Here is a 16222-nt window from a genome sequence, read left to right as displayed (position 1 = left end):
GTATCTGTGTATTTGAAACTTACAGGTGTAGGTAATTTAATTAAAGTTCTGTGAAGGTCTCTGTTACATTTATGAGTAGGCTATCAATAAGGCTGCAAGTTTGTCACAGAGATCATGGAAGTCATGGATTCAGTGACTTCTGCAGAGGCCGGTGCGCCTGGCTCAGGGACAGCTCAGGCAGCCCCTGTGCCTGGTGCACCAGCCGCTGCTGGGGCAGTCTCAGGCCCCCGCACCACAGCAGCAGCAGAGTTTGGGTGTGTGGGAGAGTTCAGGGGATTGGGGTACGGGATGGGGTGAGGCGGGCTCTGGGCGGGCTTACCTGTTGGGCTCCCTGGAAGCGGCAACATGCCCCTCGCTCAGCTGCTAGGCAGAGGCGTGGCCAGGCAGCTCTGTGCACTGCATCTGCCCAGGACACAGCCCCCGCAGCTCCCATTGCCTGGGATTTTTTGTTTACTGCCTGTAACTTGTCCATGACTTTTACTAAAAATACCCATACCTAAAACGCTTTTACTAAAAATACCCATGACTTAGCTATCAAGCATACTTTTGCAGATGTCTATTTTTGTCTGGGGTGGGGAGGCGCAACCAAAAATTTTAACTCAAAGGGTGGGCTCAGGTCAAAAAGTTAGAAATCCACTGTTGTAAAACAAGGAAGATTAGCAAGAGGTTTTTGTTTTGTTTAAGAAAGCAGTTCAGCTAAATGCCAGTTCTGTGAAAAACTGGCTATTAAAAGAACTGTTATAAATTTAAGCCAGGACAGAGTATCGCAAGTGTCTGGTGAAAGTCCCACTCCCAATTTGGGAAAGGAGGAAACACCGAGCTGAAGGGACAAAGTTTGTAGGTACAAAGATCAGCCCCAGTTTTTGGTTAGATCTGAGCAACTAAACAACAATTGGGAGTTTGTCAAGTGAATGTGTAAAAGGAGCTGTGACATGCACAGGAATTGTGGGCGCTGACTCAAATGTAAACCAGACATGCTACAAATACTAGGAAATGGAGCATCCAGAATTGAACCACCTGATTGGTCCCAAAAAGATAAGAGTGATTGAGAAATTTGTAGCTGTACTCAAATAGAGAAAACTGGGTTTCAAAACTGGACCTCTAGAATTTAGCTAGGAGTCTGGATAGCCAAGACAGTGGATGGTCAAATAATCAGTCTGAATTTTATTATAGCTACTAACTGTAAAATATCAAGAACGGTGTCTTGCAAATTCAATCTGTGGTAATTTCCTTAATAGGGGACTGGTTTGCAGTAAACAACTTTTTGCCCAGGGGCTGAAACCACAATATTAGTTACATGCCATAGTAGCGAATTGGTGAAACTTGCTTTGAGATCTTAGCTGACAAAAGTCCTATTGGATCTGAAGCAGGAATAGTCTTCTTCGATTGCTGAATATTTCTGACAAACAATACATGGTAAAAGAATGGACCCACAGCTGTAAAATGTGAATCAGAGGCTACAGTAAATGAAGACACAGAAAAAAATTTGAAGGGGGAAAGAGATGAAAGTAAGCTCTCACAGTTTCTGTTGGACTTGTTCCAGCACAATGCCATACACTTAAATAAGGAGCAGCAGAACAGTCTGAGAAACGCGGCCCTGCTCCGGTGCTCCGGCCAAGGCGCTGGGTCAGGGCGGCGCCACACCACTCGTTCCTGCTCTGGCTGGGGTGCGGGCAGCAAAATGTGGCTCCCAGAAGCCGCAGCATGGCCCCACTCCGGCTACTACGCACTCCAATGGGAGTGGCAAGGGCAGTGCCTGGGGATGGGGCAGCTTACAGAGCTGGAGCTGCTTCTGGGAGCCACTTGAGGTAAGCGCTGCTCAGAGCCTGCACCCCTCAGACTCTCCCCACACCCCAGCCCTGATCCCCCTCCCGCCCTCCAAACTCCTCATCCCCACCCCAGAGCCGCACCCTCTCCCACACGCAACCCCAATTTTGTGAGCACTCATGGCCCCCCTGTGGCCCTCAAGCCAAAAAGTTTCCCCACCCCTGCTCTGAGGCAGGGAGCTGCCAACAGACACTAGGAAGGCAGGGGAAGCTGATCCCTCTCAATAATCCCAGAGCCATATGACGTCCCTCGAGACGTCAAAGAACACGTCCTATTGGCCAGCCTGTGTCATATGAGAGGGGCGCGTGCCCGGCTACTGAAATTCCATTGGTTGGGATGTGACACAAAAAGATGCTGAATTCTCATTAGCTGATGGGTGAGGGAAAGAGGGGAAACAAATGCTCGATTTCGATTGGGCGGCGGCGGCGTCGTCACATGAGAGGGAAGCTTGCCGCTGATGCCGAATGTTTATTGGCTGAAGGTGCGCCATGGATGCGGGGAGCGCTGCGCGATTGGCTAATGTGTAGCACGTGGGCGGGGAGGGAGGCCGGCCGAAGGGCACGCGTGGAGGAGGCTGGGTCGGGCCGGGCTACTGAATGTGGGGCTGCTCGCTGGGGCTGCGGCTGGGGCGCCGCTGGACGCCGCTGCGCCGCGCCATGTCCGGGGGCCCCGCTCCGCCGCGGCGGCCGCCCAAAGACCTGTTGCGGCACCTGCGGGCCCGGGAGAAGCGGCGGAGCTCGGAGTTGGCCGGACCCAGCATCGTCTACGTGCAGGTGGCGGCGGCTGGGAGCCGGGACTCGGGCGCCGCGCTCTACGTCTTCTCCGAGTACAACCGGTCAGTGCCGGGGGGCTGGGTCGCTCCCCGTTGGGCTCTCCGGGCCTGCCCGGGCCGCCTGCTCCCCCGCGTCGCTGGCTGCGCTCCCACCCCACTAAACCGCGTGTGGCGCCCGGCCCGGCTCCTCCTGCCGGCCAGGCCCTCGGCACCGTGCCAGTAGCGCTCCCTGGCTCTACGCCCCTTCCGGGCTGTATCCGACTTAGCGCCCCTGGGGGCCGGGGTAAACTCACCTGCCCCTGCGGAGCCTGCTGGCTCCCCAAACAGGAGGACGCTACACTGGGCCCAGCCAGGTGTCTGTGCGGCCCTATCCGTGCTGCAGGATTTGGACACCCCCGTCTGCGGAGCTTTCCTCTTAAAGTGGGGCAAATAAAACTAAACTATTTTGATATGAAAACTTGCCGCTTTCTCTAATAAGCGTTCTAGTCTTATTCCAGGTATCTCTTTAACTGCGGGGAAGGGATCCAGCGCCTTATGCAGGAACACAAGTAAGTGTCCTTACTGTTTCGGAGTAGTTGCTGTGTTAACAGTCTGTTGCTGCAAAAAGAACAGGGGGACTTGTGGCACCTTAGAGACTAACCAATCTATTTGAGCATAAGCTTTCGTGAGCTGTAGCTCACGAAAGCTTATGCTCAAATAGATTGGTTAGTCTCTAAGGTGCCACAAGTCCTCCTTTTCTTTTTGTCCTTACTGTGTTGTTAAAGAAAAAGTTGTAAGAACGTACAGGCTGCATTTCAGTTATTCCATAATCCAAACCTTTTTCTTCTCAGGTTAAGAGTAGCTCGTTTAGACAACATCTTTCTGACTAGAATGAACTGGGCGAATGTTGGTGGTTTGTCGGGTAAGTGGGACTGGAGGTGCACACTTTGTAGCTTGTTTAGGCTGAGTTTATTGCATACACTAGGGGCTCCTTGCCTCCCTCCGTATCCCTACAAAAAGCTCCCTGTGTGCCTCCCTCACAGCTCCCTCAATTTCAGAGGCTCCCTGCAGCTTCCACAGTCTCCCTCTGGCAGGAGTTCTGGGAGTGCCCCCACCCCCTATGCAAGGGGCTCTGTGTGTGCCTCCATTTTCCCTTCCCACCATAGGAAGGCCTCTGCATGCACCCTATCCCCCATAACGGGTTCTTCCAATATACTTCCCACCACAGGTTGTGTTCCCACCATTCTCCCCTAGGACAGCAGATCTGTGTGCATCCCCATGGCAGGGGCTCTATATGCACCCCATTTTCCTCTTTCCCCTGTTGCAGCGTCCCCAGTCACACACACCCCCATGGGATTCTATGTGCCTCCCATTTTTCCCTTCACCCATTTCAAGATCCCCTCTTCTTGCCCTATGCCAGGAGTTCAGTCTGTCCTTCACTCCTTATCGGTGCCCCTTCTCCCCGTAACACATTAATTAAGGTCCACTGGGTGGGTAGGAAGAGATGAAACAATAATATTATTCAGCTAGAAAGCTTTAATGGGTGTCATCAGCTGTGACTCTGCTAAAGAGCTCAGAGGGTTTCATGTGTTCCCTGTTTTCCCACTTGTGGTTTTCTGGTCCTCCTCTCCTCTTCTCTCTTCCCTCCCCCCACCCCCCTGGGGGAAAAAAGAGAGAAAATAGGGTCTTGCCCACTCACTGATGCCTAGAATATTCGTGGAAGTTTGTGATTTGATCAGATGTGGTGTTTAACATTTAATGTGTTACATACAGAGAAATGCTTTTAAGTTGTGCATATGGACTCTCAAGTTGGCCAATTAATACCTTGGTGGAGTCTGTTATTAAACCGAGTTGCTGCCAGCCTTGTGCTGTACATGTTGGTTTGTCATCTAGCACCCAACTGCAATATAGATGAATCTGTTTTTGTAATGTAGCTTTCGTGCTTGGACCGGACCAACTAATGTGGTAAATGGTTCTCAAAATGTCACGTCTGTCTAAACTTCTGTACTTTAGTTGCTAGCAATACCAAAGATTCTCCTAACAAGAAAAGGTGGGGGAAATTCTTTCTATTCTGTCAGTTTACTTTATGTGCTAGCATTTGGTATATAGCCAGGTTCTGTTTCCTTTTAGTAGTCCATTTTCCCCTTTGTTGGTAGGGTTTCTTTGCAGCAAGGGAGAGTGGAAAGGTGTTTCAGAAGTAAATGATGATAAACTTCCCAAAATTGGGACTCTGAAGTACTTTCAACTACAGCTCATTCTTTTAGTGTAATTTCCATCACTGTAGCACCTGTGTCCCTTCCCAACACTTATGGATTTATCCTCCCAACATCCCTGTGAGGTGGTCCTTGTTTTACAGATAGGGATCTGGGTGCCAAGAGAAGTGACTTGCTCAAGGTCACACAAGGCAGAGCTAAGGACTCGACCCAGATCTCCTGAGTCTCAGACCAGGACCTTAATCACAGGGTATGACATTTCCTTGTGAAAAAGGGTGGAAATTGGACAGATAGTGGAAAGTGAATTACAATCTTTGCTTTGGAGGCACTTTCATGGGTTCATGATGAAGGCTGTTTCCAAAGCTGCACTCTCCCTGCTCTCTCTTCCAGGAATGATTCTCACCTTAAAGGAAATGGGGCTCCCAAAGTGTGTTCTCTCAGGGCCACCACAGCTGGTGAGTAGCTGTTTTTTTTGGGTTTTTGTTTTTGCTTTTTGGAAAGTGGGGACCCTGTAAGAGACAGACTTTAACCTGTGAGCGAAGAGCTATGGCTGGGTGCTGAGTGACCTTGTAAAATGCTGTGAGGTGCTGCTCTAACTGAAGAAGTGCCACCTGTAATTGTTTGGTTCTGCTTTTGGGGCTGGCTTCACAGTGTGTACAGCTCGCTTGTGAGTTGTGCCAGTTTAAAACAGCTCTAGGCAGCAGCAAACTGCCACCACTTGGAACACTCTTGTCTGCTAATGGCTCACTAGTAGATGGAACAGCCCTTCTCCACCTGTCTCCCTAAACAAAACGATGGGGCAGTTCTTCTGGATGTGCCTTTTTAAAGCAGCAGTTAGGGGTCTCTGCAAGTGTCTGAACAAGTTCTAAATCTGCTGTGCTGGTAGGAGGCACTGGTTACATAGATCAAATGCTGGTCTCAGTATCTGGGCTGTTGGTTCCTCTTTTCAGCATTGAATTTCAAAATTGAATTTTGACTTTCATATTTGTTTTCCTAACCCCTGTCCCAGAAAGTGCTTGCTAGGCAGGAGAACTCTCTAGAGATCTCTGGCCAGCTTGCTCATTCTGAAGCTGTTAGGACCATATGTCAGTTCCAGGGAGACACTGTCCTAAACTAACGTACAAAACCGAATGTACTTCTGTGGCAGACTACTATGATAAGAAGAAATGTAGTGTCCATTTTTTCTCCTTGTAGTAGAAAGAGAGCCTGAAGCCTGGGGCATGGTATCAGGCCTAAACTAGAGTCAGACTCTGTTACAAAGCAGGTGCCTGCTTTGCAGATTCACTGTCTGGTACATAAACTTGGCAAGAACATGGCTGATTTTGCAAAAACACAAAACACTCCTAAAAAGTGCAAAGAACTGGGTACTTGCATAAACACAGTCTGGAAGGATGGTGCCAGAACACCCCAATACCAAGTTATGGTATAAACAAGTTCCCTGAAGATGATACAGGGACATACTGAGCCTTCTTAAAGATAAGGTCCGGGTGATGAACGGAGATATTTTGGTGACACTAACAGGTACAAGGTGGGATCCGTTTTTTTTTCCTGCTAGCTGGGGGTTGCGCTTATGACTTCTCTGCACCTGAGAGAGAGTCTTTGCTTGAAAATGTTACCTATTCTGAGTAATAAGCAGGCAATGATTTTTCACCTTGTCTTTTTTTTTCCTACTCTTCCCCCCCCCCCCCCCCAGCGAAACTACCTGGAAGCTATCAAAATGTTTTCTGGCCCACTGAAAGGAATAGATCTGGGTATGTACAGCGGTCATCTGTGTGCACTTACTGTCTGCAATGTCTACACCTTATTGATGCATATATCTGTCTGAACAGCAGCCTCGGGGTGTTAAAGGAGCTCTCAAGGACGACGAGGCCATTGCAGAGAAGCTAAATGAATTCACTTAATCAGTCTTCACTGCAGAGGATATGGGGGAGATGCTCACATCACAGCTGTCCTTTTCGGGGTACACATTGATCATAGTATCGTAGGACTGGAAGGGACCTCGAGGTCATCTAGTCCAGTCCCCTGCACTCATGGCAGGACTAAGTATTAACTAGGTCATCCCTGACATGCGTTTGTCTAACCTGCTCTTAAAAATCTCCAATGATGGAGATTCCACAACCTCCCTGGGCAATTTATTCCAGTGTTTCACCACCCTGAGAGTTAGGAAGCTTTTCCTAATGTCCAACCGAAACCACCCTTGCTGTAATTTAAGCCCATTGCTTCTTAAATGCCTCAGTAGAAGGGGTTTTAGAACAAATTTATTACTGTTTAATTGATCGGTCCCCAGGAGCAGAAGGAACTCAAATGTGAAATTGCAGAATTACTAATTAGTAGATAACCTATCACTGAAACAAGCCTCTGTACCCGATGACTGGAAGGTAGCAAATGTAATGCTGACTCCAGAGGCGATCCTGGCAATTACAGCTTGGTAAGCCTAACTTCAGTATTGGGCAAATTGACAAACTATAGTACAGTACAGAATGATCACAGATAAATAAACATGTTTTGTTGGGGAAAAGTCAACATGGGTTTTGTAAAGGGAAATCATGCCTCACCAATCTACTAGAATGCTTTGAGGGGGTCAACAAGCATATGACCCAGAGTGGTCCCCGCACTACAGAAAGCCTTTGACATTGTCCCTCTCTAATGGCTCTTAATGAAAACAAGCAGACATGGGATAAGAGGGAGGGTCCTCTCGTGGATCAGTAACTTCTTAAAAGATCAGAAACAAAGGGTAGGAATAAATGGTTAGTTTTCACAATGAAGCGAGGTCCCCCAAGGTCTGTACTGGGACTGTTCTGTTCACTGTCCACTCCCTTTTCCAGATTTATGATTATGTTGAAGTGGCAAGGTTTGCAGATGATACAAAAATATTCAAGGTAGTTAAGTCCTAAGCTGACTGTGGAGAGTTACAGGGTGATCTCACTAAATGGGGTGGCTGGGCAACAAAAGGGCAGGTGAAATTCAGGGTTGATAAGTGCAAAGTAATGAACATTGGAAAAAATAATCCTAACTACACCTATACAACTATGGGTTTTAAATTATCTGTGACCACTCGAGAGATCTTGGAGTCACTGTGGATAGTTCTCTGAAAATGTTAGCTCAATGCCCAGCAGCAGTCAAAAAGGCTAACTGTTAGGAACTATTAGGAAGAGGATAGAAAATAAAACAGAAAATATCATAAAGCCACTATATAAATCCATGGTGCACCCACACCTTGAATACTGTGTCTAGTTCTGTTGCTCCATCTCAGAAGTATATAGTGCAACTGGAAAAGGTTCTGAAAAGGGTAACAAAGATGATCCCTTGATGTATGATACAGCTTCCCTAGGAGGAGAGACTAAAAAGATTAGGGCTGTTGTGTTTACAAAAGAGACAATTAAGGAGGGATACGATAGCGGTCTACATAATCGTGGATGGTATGGGAAAAGTGAACAGAGAAGTGTTTATCCTCTCCCACGGTACAAAATACAGGGGTCACCCAATCACGTTAATAGGCAGCAGATTTAATACAAAGAAGAGGAAGTATTTTTTTCATACAACACATAATTAACCTTTGGAACTCATTGTTGGGGGTGTGGTGACAGCCAAAAATATAGCTAGGTTAAAAAAACCAAATATCCAAAATGGTCAGGGATACAACCTCATGTTTGGTGCAACCCTACACTGGCTACGAGAAGACTGGGTGCATCACTCAACTGTAGCGCTGGGACTTGCCAGTTATAGACATGATACAGGGCTAGATGGACCATTCGTCTGACCCAGTATGGCCGTTCCTGTGTTCTTCCGAGGCAAAGCTCCAAGCTGTAGCCACTGCAGCCTCTGAGAAATGAAAAGAGAATGAGTTCTTCTAATTGTTTGTTTTGGAGTCCATCTGGGATCTGGTTTCCAAGCTGGTTTGAGGGCATTTCCATTTTGTCACCTGGTTTCACCACATATCAGAAAACACAGGAGTCACTGTAATGTTTGGTTGTCTTGACACCTTGTTTTCCAGGATCAGGAACACATTGGTAATGTCTTGATGATAACTCAGTTTTAAAAGAAAGTGACAAGCTGCCTGGCTCAGGGATTGAGAATTGGCAACAGATCCTATCCCATCCAAGTCACTGGCTCAAACCCAGCATGCTGTTTGGTGACCTGTGTGAAATGAGTGGTTTCCAGTCCAATTCCTGGTAGACAGCTCTCTATGTATCTCAAACATTATCACAGCTCTCATTTTTGGGCATGTTTGGAAATGGAAGGCCAAGGGTTGACTGGGCCCAAGGAGTAATCTCTGCCTTATTCTTGATACGGGGTAGCTCTTCCAGGGGAGGGGAGATAAGAATACAACACATCAGCTGATGGTCCAACTAGTGTGCTATCTTGTTTATGACAAAGGCCAATGCCATACTCTTCAGAAGAAGGTGCACAAAACTACCGGGACAACTAGTGGAAAAACTAACTTGCATGTAGGGGAAGCCAATGGCTGGCTTATGCCCTTATCGTTCCCCTCTACTCGACATTGGTGAGCTCTCATCTGGAGTACTGTGTCCAGTTTTGGGCCCCATGCTACAAGAAGGATGTGGAAAAATTGGAAAGAGTCCAGCGGAGGGCAACAAAAATGATTAGGGGCCTGGAACACACAACTTATGAGGAGAGGCTGAGGGAACTGGGATTGTTTAGTCTGCGGAAGAGAAGAATGAGGGGGGATTTGATAGCTGCTTTCAGCTACTTGAAAGGGGGTTCCAAAGAGGATGGCTCTAGACTGTTCTCAGTGGTAGCAGATGACAGAACGAGTAGTAATGGTCTCAAGTTGCAGTGGGCGAGGTTTAGGTTGGATATTGGAAAAACTTTTTCACTAGGAGGGTGGTGAAACACTGGAATGCGTTACCTAGGGAGGTGGTGGAATCTCCTTCCTTTGAGGGTTTTAAGGTCAGGGTTGACAAAGCCCTGGCTGGGATTGGCCCTCCTTTGAGCAGGGGGTTGGACTAGATGACCTCCTGAGGTCCCTTCCAACCCTGATATTCTATGATTTAAATCCCTTCAGTTGTATTAATTTCCAGGACCAACCTCATCACCTTTTAAAAACAATAAGTGATAGCATTTGTCCCCTCCCATCTTCTAATGCAGCAATCGATTTGATGAGCGATCGCATGGCTAGCTTAGCATGTACGTGGCCGAGGTCCTGTGCATGTGCTGCTGGGATTTCTCCATTCTTGTGAGCAGGAAGTGTTTTTTTTTTTTAAAAGGAGCATCATTTCTGAGTTATAACATACTGAGCAGGTTTCTTGCACTTCCCTGCCCCGGGGGGGATGTAATGCAGATTTCCACTATTGCTTTGGATACAGACTTGTGACAGATCCACTCCTGATCCCATTGCTGTTAATTCATTACATGTGTTACAAACTCTGATACAACTTCCTAATGTACTATTCAAGGTAAATAAGATGTCATCTGATTATAATAAATCTTTTTGGTGCTGCAGTGCAGCATTTGCCATCTATTGACATCATACTGAAAACAGTTTGCAATTATGTGAGTGTTTGTTTTATTCTTCAGAGTTTAAGTAGCGATTCATAAATATATAATACCTCTGCTATCTACAGAGCCAGACTTAGGGCTGTCCCTGCTTTAAGCACCATCTTGGGATTGTATAAAGGCAGAATGGAAACTTTTGTTTTTTAAAAAAACAAACAAACCTGAGGCCACAGAAACCCTAGTCTGTTCAGGGATGTGCAGTGATGAATTGTTTTAATCTCTGCCACTTAGAGCAGTTGCGAGTATAATTGCTTTCTCTTGAAATCATGTATATTTGTCCTTGCAGTAGTGGAGAGTTTCAGCAGCTGGCCTGAGGAAACTGCCTAATTAGCTTCTGTGAGATGCATGCTCCTGAATGTATGTTAAAACATGTCTCTAATTTCCAGGGTGCTTTGTCAACGTTCCTGGAGTCTGGGGCATCTGTTTGTAGTAACTGGTTCATAGCCACTCTGATGTCTAATGTTTTAACTATCTTGTTGCTAGCTGTGCGGCCCCATACAGAGCCCGAGTATAAGGATGAGACGATGACAGTCTATCAAGTACCTCTTGTGGGTGAGTACAGCCGTCTGACTGGAATAGTAGGAAGCAAAGAGTATCTGGAGCTGCAGCTGGAGAGGGAGGAGCAGGATTACTTGTTGCAGTAAGGACTTCCTTGAACTGGTTTTGGTATCTGGTTACTGTTTGTAAACCTGAGACGTAATAACTACAGGGTTGTGTTAGGTTACTTCTCCTTTGGTGAGAATGTAGCTTTCAAAGAAACCTGAGCCGGTGCCAGACCTTAGGATAAAAGGGTGCTGCCTCCTCTAAGAACTCTGGTATTTTCCTTCAGATGATAGTCCATGGAAGAGAAATGGGAAGTTACTGTGATTCATACTTAACGGGCTTTCCATGTTAGGTATGCTCGTACGAGCAGCTGTACTGAGAGCACATGCTTGAGTTTGATAAGGTTTTGTTGCTTTTGGAGAATCTGCTGAGGAAGGCTCTTGAAATGAGTGAAGTGCAATATGCAGAAACAAGGAAGCAGGGGCTCTCTTGTCCCTTTTTAAACTGCTCAGGGGATTTTGAAGAAACTTTCTGAGTAAGGCTCCATTTGTGTTTTCTCACTCCTGCCTCCTGAGCAAGCCTGTTTTTTTTTCCCTTGGGTTTGGAACAGGAAGGCATTTAGCCAGTGAGCACAGGCTGCATCAGAGTCCTGAAAGGTCAGTCCAAGGTGGAGTCAGCCCCAAATGTGCCCCAGAGCCTGGATCTCCCACTGCTGAGCAGCAGTGTCCGAAGGGCGTCGAGAATAGAGAAGCCCTGAAGAAAACAGGTGCAGGAACTTTGTATTTTCTTGTACTTCAACTTGTAATTGGAACAAAAACTCTGAAATGTTGGTGTAATTTCTCTCCTACACAAATATTCTTGGTGCAGATCAGAAAGTGCTGGTCCTCTCTGCTGAAATATTGCTTGGGGGTAATTTGAGCAGATGGAGAACATGAGGCAAAACAAGATCCAGTGGTTGGATGCCGAAGCTAGACGAATTCAAACTAGAAATGAGATGCAGATTTTTTTTTTAACACTGATAGCAATTAATTATTGGAACAACTTACCTTGGTACCAGGTGGATTCTCTGTCCCCCCTCAAGTTGTGAAATCAAGACTGGGCGTCTTTCAGATGTTTTTGGTTTGAGGGAGGAATCCTTGGGTTGGAATTCTTTGGGCTGTACTATACAACAGGTTAGACTTAATGATCATAATGGTCACTTATGCCTAAGACTTTGTATCTATCACAGAGGTCACGGAAGTCATGGATTCTATAACTTTCTGTGACCTCCATGGTTTCTGCAGTGGCCAGTGTGGTGCTTAAGCAGTCCCGCAATCCAGCCACTGCTCAGGCAGCTAAGATTTAGTCAGGTATTTATAGTATAGGTCATGGGCCATGATTTTTAGCTTATTACCCATGACTTGTCCATGAGTTCTACTAAAAATACTTATGACTAAATCCTAGCCTGCTTTATGGCCCTTGTGTATGAACTCACTGGAAGGGATGGGACACTGTAAGAAGTTGGCACCTTTTGTGTAAGGAAAAAGATGCTGAAACTACATCATCCTGTGTAACTTTCCCTTCTTTTTTCTTTAAAGATGGCAACAGGAGAGTTGGCAGCAGAGACCCAACCCTGTTGGTGGCTTTCATCTGCAAAGTAAGAAATGTCATATGGAATAGGAGTTCCTACTTTTTTTTTTTAATCTAGACCAGTTTAATTACAAATACCACCACCTAGCAGGGTAGGGTTTTTTGGATAGTTATTCTATGCCAACCTTTGTATCCAGTAACACTGCACTCAAATCTAGTGATTGAGAATCGGAGGGGTTGGAATGCCATCTGGTGCTTCACACTTAGAAGTGACCCACAAAAGGAGAAGCTTTTTTTAATTTGCTGATTCATCAAGGCTAGAAAGATTTTTATTTCTGCTTGTCTGTTACCCTACAAATTCAGGTCTTGTTGACCTTGCTCTTCCTAGAAGACTCTATGGGTGACTGGAGAACTAGCGAGGTTGAGACTGGACGAATAACGGCAGTGAAAGCTCATTTTGAGTAGGAAGACTTTTAGTTGCTGTTTAAAATACAAAAATAAAGAGCTACCCAAAGTAACACTTCTGTAAGTCAGCTGCTGAACACTCAAAAGAAAAACTTACTCTCTACCTGTATGGGTTGGAGCTCCAGAGCCATACCTCTGGGCAGATCAGCCACAGAAGCAGGACAGAGAGGACTTGATGTGCCTGAGACTTAAAATAAATAAATAAAATAAATTCCTGAGGAAAAATCTCTCCCACAGGCTCTCTTCATGGCTCATTTCAGAGCCAGTAAGGGCATGAACCCCATCTTTGCCCCTCCCCTTTTTCCATCCATGTTTAAACATTGTAAAGAGTTGGTAACTCGTTCCATGGGACCTTTGAGAAACACTTCTTTCTTTTAAATTATTTTCAGCTTCACCCGAAGAAGGGAAACTTCTTGGTGGCCAAAGCGAAGGAGCTGGGCCTGCCAGTGTAAGTATGAGAGCCCTGCCTGTGTGCTTGGGTGGTGGGAGGATCCTGGTCGTATGGAAGCTGTCAATCTAATACTGTCTTTGTGTTCTCATTCTTAGTGGGACAGCAGCCATTGGCCCCATCATTGCGGCGGTCAAAGATGGAAAGAGTGTCACGTTTGAAGGCAGAGAGGTATGACGCTCTAGGCTATCCCAGCTGTGTTGCAGGCTGGGTTTGTAACCAGTGTTCCTTATGGGACCATCTCTCCCAGAATGTTGTTGTAACTAAATGCCACTCATACACCAACCACAATCATCCCCTTTTTTGGGTCAGAACGGACTGCAGCTGTAACCAGTCTAGTCCTCTCAGCTCTCCTGTTTCATGGTAGGATTGGTTGAACTGTCCCTGAACCATACCTCTTAGTGGCAAGTACAAGCCTTGCATGTTTGTTCAGATTCAATAGCCTTCCTTGGCAGCTTGTTTCAGTTTCAAGCTTTCCCAGGCTCATTCCCTCAGTAACAGGTTGTCCCAGGGTCCCTGTCACTGCAGATGGGACAGTATCTGCCATCATGGGAGAAGGGTTGGCGATACACACGGAAATGACATGTATCCCATGCCAACAGTGTGGTGGTTTGTTCCTCTGCCTCAGTGGCTGGTCCAGTTATAGCAATTTGAGTCTGCCACAGCCTGTGAGCTAATGAAGCTGGTCCATTAGTTCAGGCAGTAGAGGTGCTTATGCTTTCAAACCCAGAGCATGCCTACATCTGACCCACTATAAACAGGGGTCCCCCTCACTGATTACACTTGTTCATCATCCTGTGACACCCCCCTCCTAACCCCCTCCCTCACAGTGGTTAAAAGGCTCTGTTTGGGGATAGATTAAGATGGATAATCTCCAAGGCCAGTGGCTGGTGAGGGGGAGAGACCCTAACTGTGGGTGTTTCTGGTGGATCCATAAACAAAATCACTGCCCACCCCCCCACCCAGGAGATATGAGTGAGCAACAACTGGCCCTGCTTCCCAAAGTAGCTCACAGGGGCACGCCCCAGTGCACAGAGGGAAAGCTGAATTTCCCTCAGGTGCAGCTGAGATGCTTCTTGCTTTGTCTTGCCTCCTTACTTGTGAGGGATCCATTGGGCAATGTGACCCAGCAAAATCAATGAGAGAGGAGGAGAGAAAATGGTTCCAGGGCCAGAACGGTAACTGGAGCATGAGTCCTTGGACTCGCTGACCATTGAGCAAAGCACCCTGGCGCCCAGCTGATGAGCGAGCAAGTTCTGTGAGGTCCCTAGCTGGCTGTGGAAGAGGAATGAAGTGAGGCTGGTGACTGAGCGGCATGTGCTGTTGGTTATGTTGCCAAAAGGGAGCTGCATACCCAGGCATGTTCGGACAGCATGTACCATAGACTGACCAGGGTGTAACCCTTGTGTGCCTCGTTGCAGATCCTGCCCGAAGAGGTCTGTACTCCTCCTGATCCAGGCCCTGTGTTCATTGTAGTGGAATGTCCTCATGAAGGCTTTGTGGATGCAGTCTGTGAAAATGACATGTTCCGCAGGTATAGTGGAGGTGGAGGGAGGGAAGGGTGTTCCCTGGAATACAGGGTTGGTGGGGGAAGCGTATCAGGTTTGAGCACTTTTTTATGAAACTGAAAATCTCCTGTTAGCCTGGTTACAAATGGAATCTGACATGCTTCGTGGGCTAATGCCAGTGACAGCAAAGTCACCCTGAATAGCCTGGTTAGGAAACCTGCAGATAGCGCACCGAGATATAGAGCCACCAACAAAGATCAGCAGAGGCACAGAAGTTGAAGTATGAGAGGCAGGGCTGTGACAGGGTGTTTTCTGTGCAGGGTGCTTGACTTTAGAACTCATTTCCCCAGGGCCTGGAAGTTATCTTCAGGGCACCTTGCAAGGCCCATCTTACTTGGGAGAGGGGCTTTCTGGGGGTGGGAGGGGAAAGTATTTCTCTCTGGTGCACTTAGTAAGTTACTATATTTCATGAGGTTCCCGCTATCTTAGTTTTAAATAGTCACGTGACTGGACTGCATGATACGCACCTTTTAGTGAGTTCTTGCATCTAAGTAGCTGAGATTTCAAAGGTCTTTGCATACAGTGAGCTTACCTACTGTTCAGTCTGGATCTCACCCCAGAATGTGGAAATTATCTCTTACCCTGTAACTCTTCGGTGCCTTCATGCTTCGCTGCTGTAGATGTCTGTCTGGGATGCCCACAGTCAGCAACAAGCATGCACTTGCTCTACGTACTGAGCAGTCCTGGCCCAACACTTTGGATCCAGGAGTGTACTTGAAACATCAGACTCCTATTGGTCTCCACCAGCCTTGGTTAAAAACTGGTAAGGTGACTCCACGCTCTCCTCAGCCCCGCATTTCCCCAAAAACCTGTTCTGAAATGTCCAGCCCTGTCCTGGAACAATAAGAGGGAGGTTAAGGTTTGTTGCTCCTTTAAAGAGTCTGTATCCAGCAGTTTGTTGCTGTAACTGGAGTCCCCAAACTGTTCAGTTCAAACACAGTACTGGATTGGTTTAAATTAAGTTTATTAAATTCCAGAGAGACTTGAACTGAGCATAAGGATTAAAGTTCGAAATGGTTACGAGAGAGACAGACACTTTCTGGGCACTAAAATCTAACAGACTAGACTGGGTTCAAGGTAAAATCCCCTCAGCAAGTTTCTGTCAGTATCTCTGACCAAGCTCCTTTTGGATTTATCCTCCAAAGTCAAAGGATTGGTACCTTTGTCTTAGGTGAAAGACTGATAACTTGGGGTTCTGTACCCTTCTCTTCTGTAGTCCACTGAATCTTTGAAATGGATTCTTTTGAAGAATACCTCAAGATAAGTTGGTTTTCAGCTGAGGGGTAGGCAACATGGAATCTTTCCCTGCTGGGGTTATCTG

General features: G+C 46.8%; 1 protein-coding gene across 2 annotated transcripts in view; it reads left to right on the top strand.

The window, feature by feature from the left end:
* Positions 1 to 2381: 2381 nt before the first annotated feature.
* ELAC2 (elaC ribonuclease Z 2) overlaps positions 2382 to 16222 on the top strand; it is a 31389-nt gene continuing 17548 nt past the window's right edge. Inside the window, exons 1-11 of one of the 2 annotated variants that reach the window (XM_084647515.1) lie at positions 2382 to 2662; positions 3097 to 3147; positions 3430 to 3500; positions 5182 to 5246; positions 6485 to 6542; positions 10792 to 10860; positions 11462 to 11617; positions 12429 to 12487; positions 13275 to 13333; positions 13432 to 13504; positions 14755 to 14867. In XM_084647515.1, the coding sequence (XP_084503641.1) occupies positions 2424 to 2662; positions 3097 to 3147; positions 3430 to 3500; positions 5182 to 5246; positions 6485 to 6542; positions 10792 to 10860; positions 11462 to 11617; positions 12429 to 12487; positions 13275 to 13333; positions 13432 to 13504; positions 14755 to 14867 (1013 nt within the window). In that variant the 5' untranslated portion in view covers positions 2382 to 2423. The remainder of the gene's footprint in view (positions 2663 to 3096; positions 3148 to 3429; positions 3501 to 5181; positions 5247 to 6484; positions 6543 to 10791; positions 10861 to 11461; positions 11618 to 12428; positions 12488 to 13274; positions 13334 to 13431; positions 13505 to 14754; positions 14868 to 16222) is intronic. The other variant, XM_084647514.1, reaches the window with a different exon arrangement.

Source organism: Lepidochelys olivacea, assembly GCF_965140295.1.
Source record: "Lepidochelys olivacea isolate rLepOli2 genome assembly, chromosome: 14".
In the NCBI taxonomy this organism is placed as follows: domain Eukaryota; kingdom Metazoa; phylum Chordata; order Testudines; family Cheloniidae; genus Lepidochelys; species Lepidochelys olivacea.
Note: the sequence above shows the minus strand (reverse complement) of the source record. Positions and strands in the feature narration are given on the sequence as shown.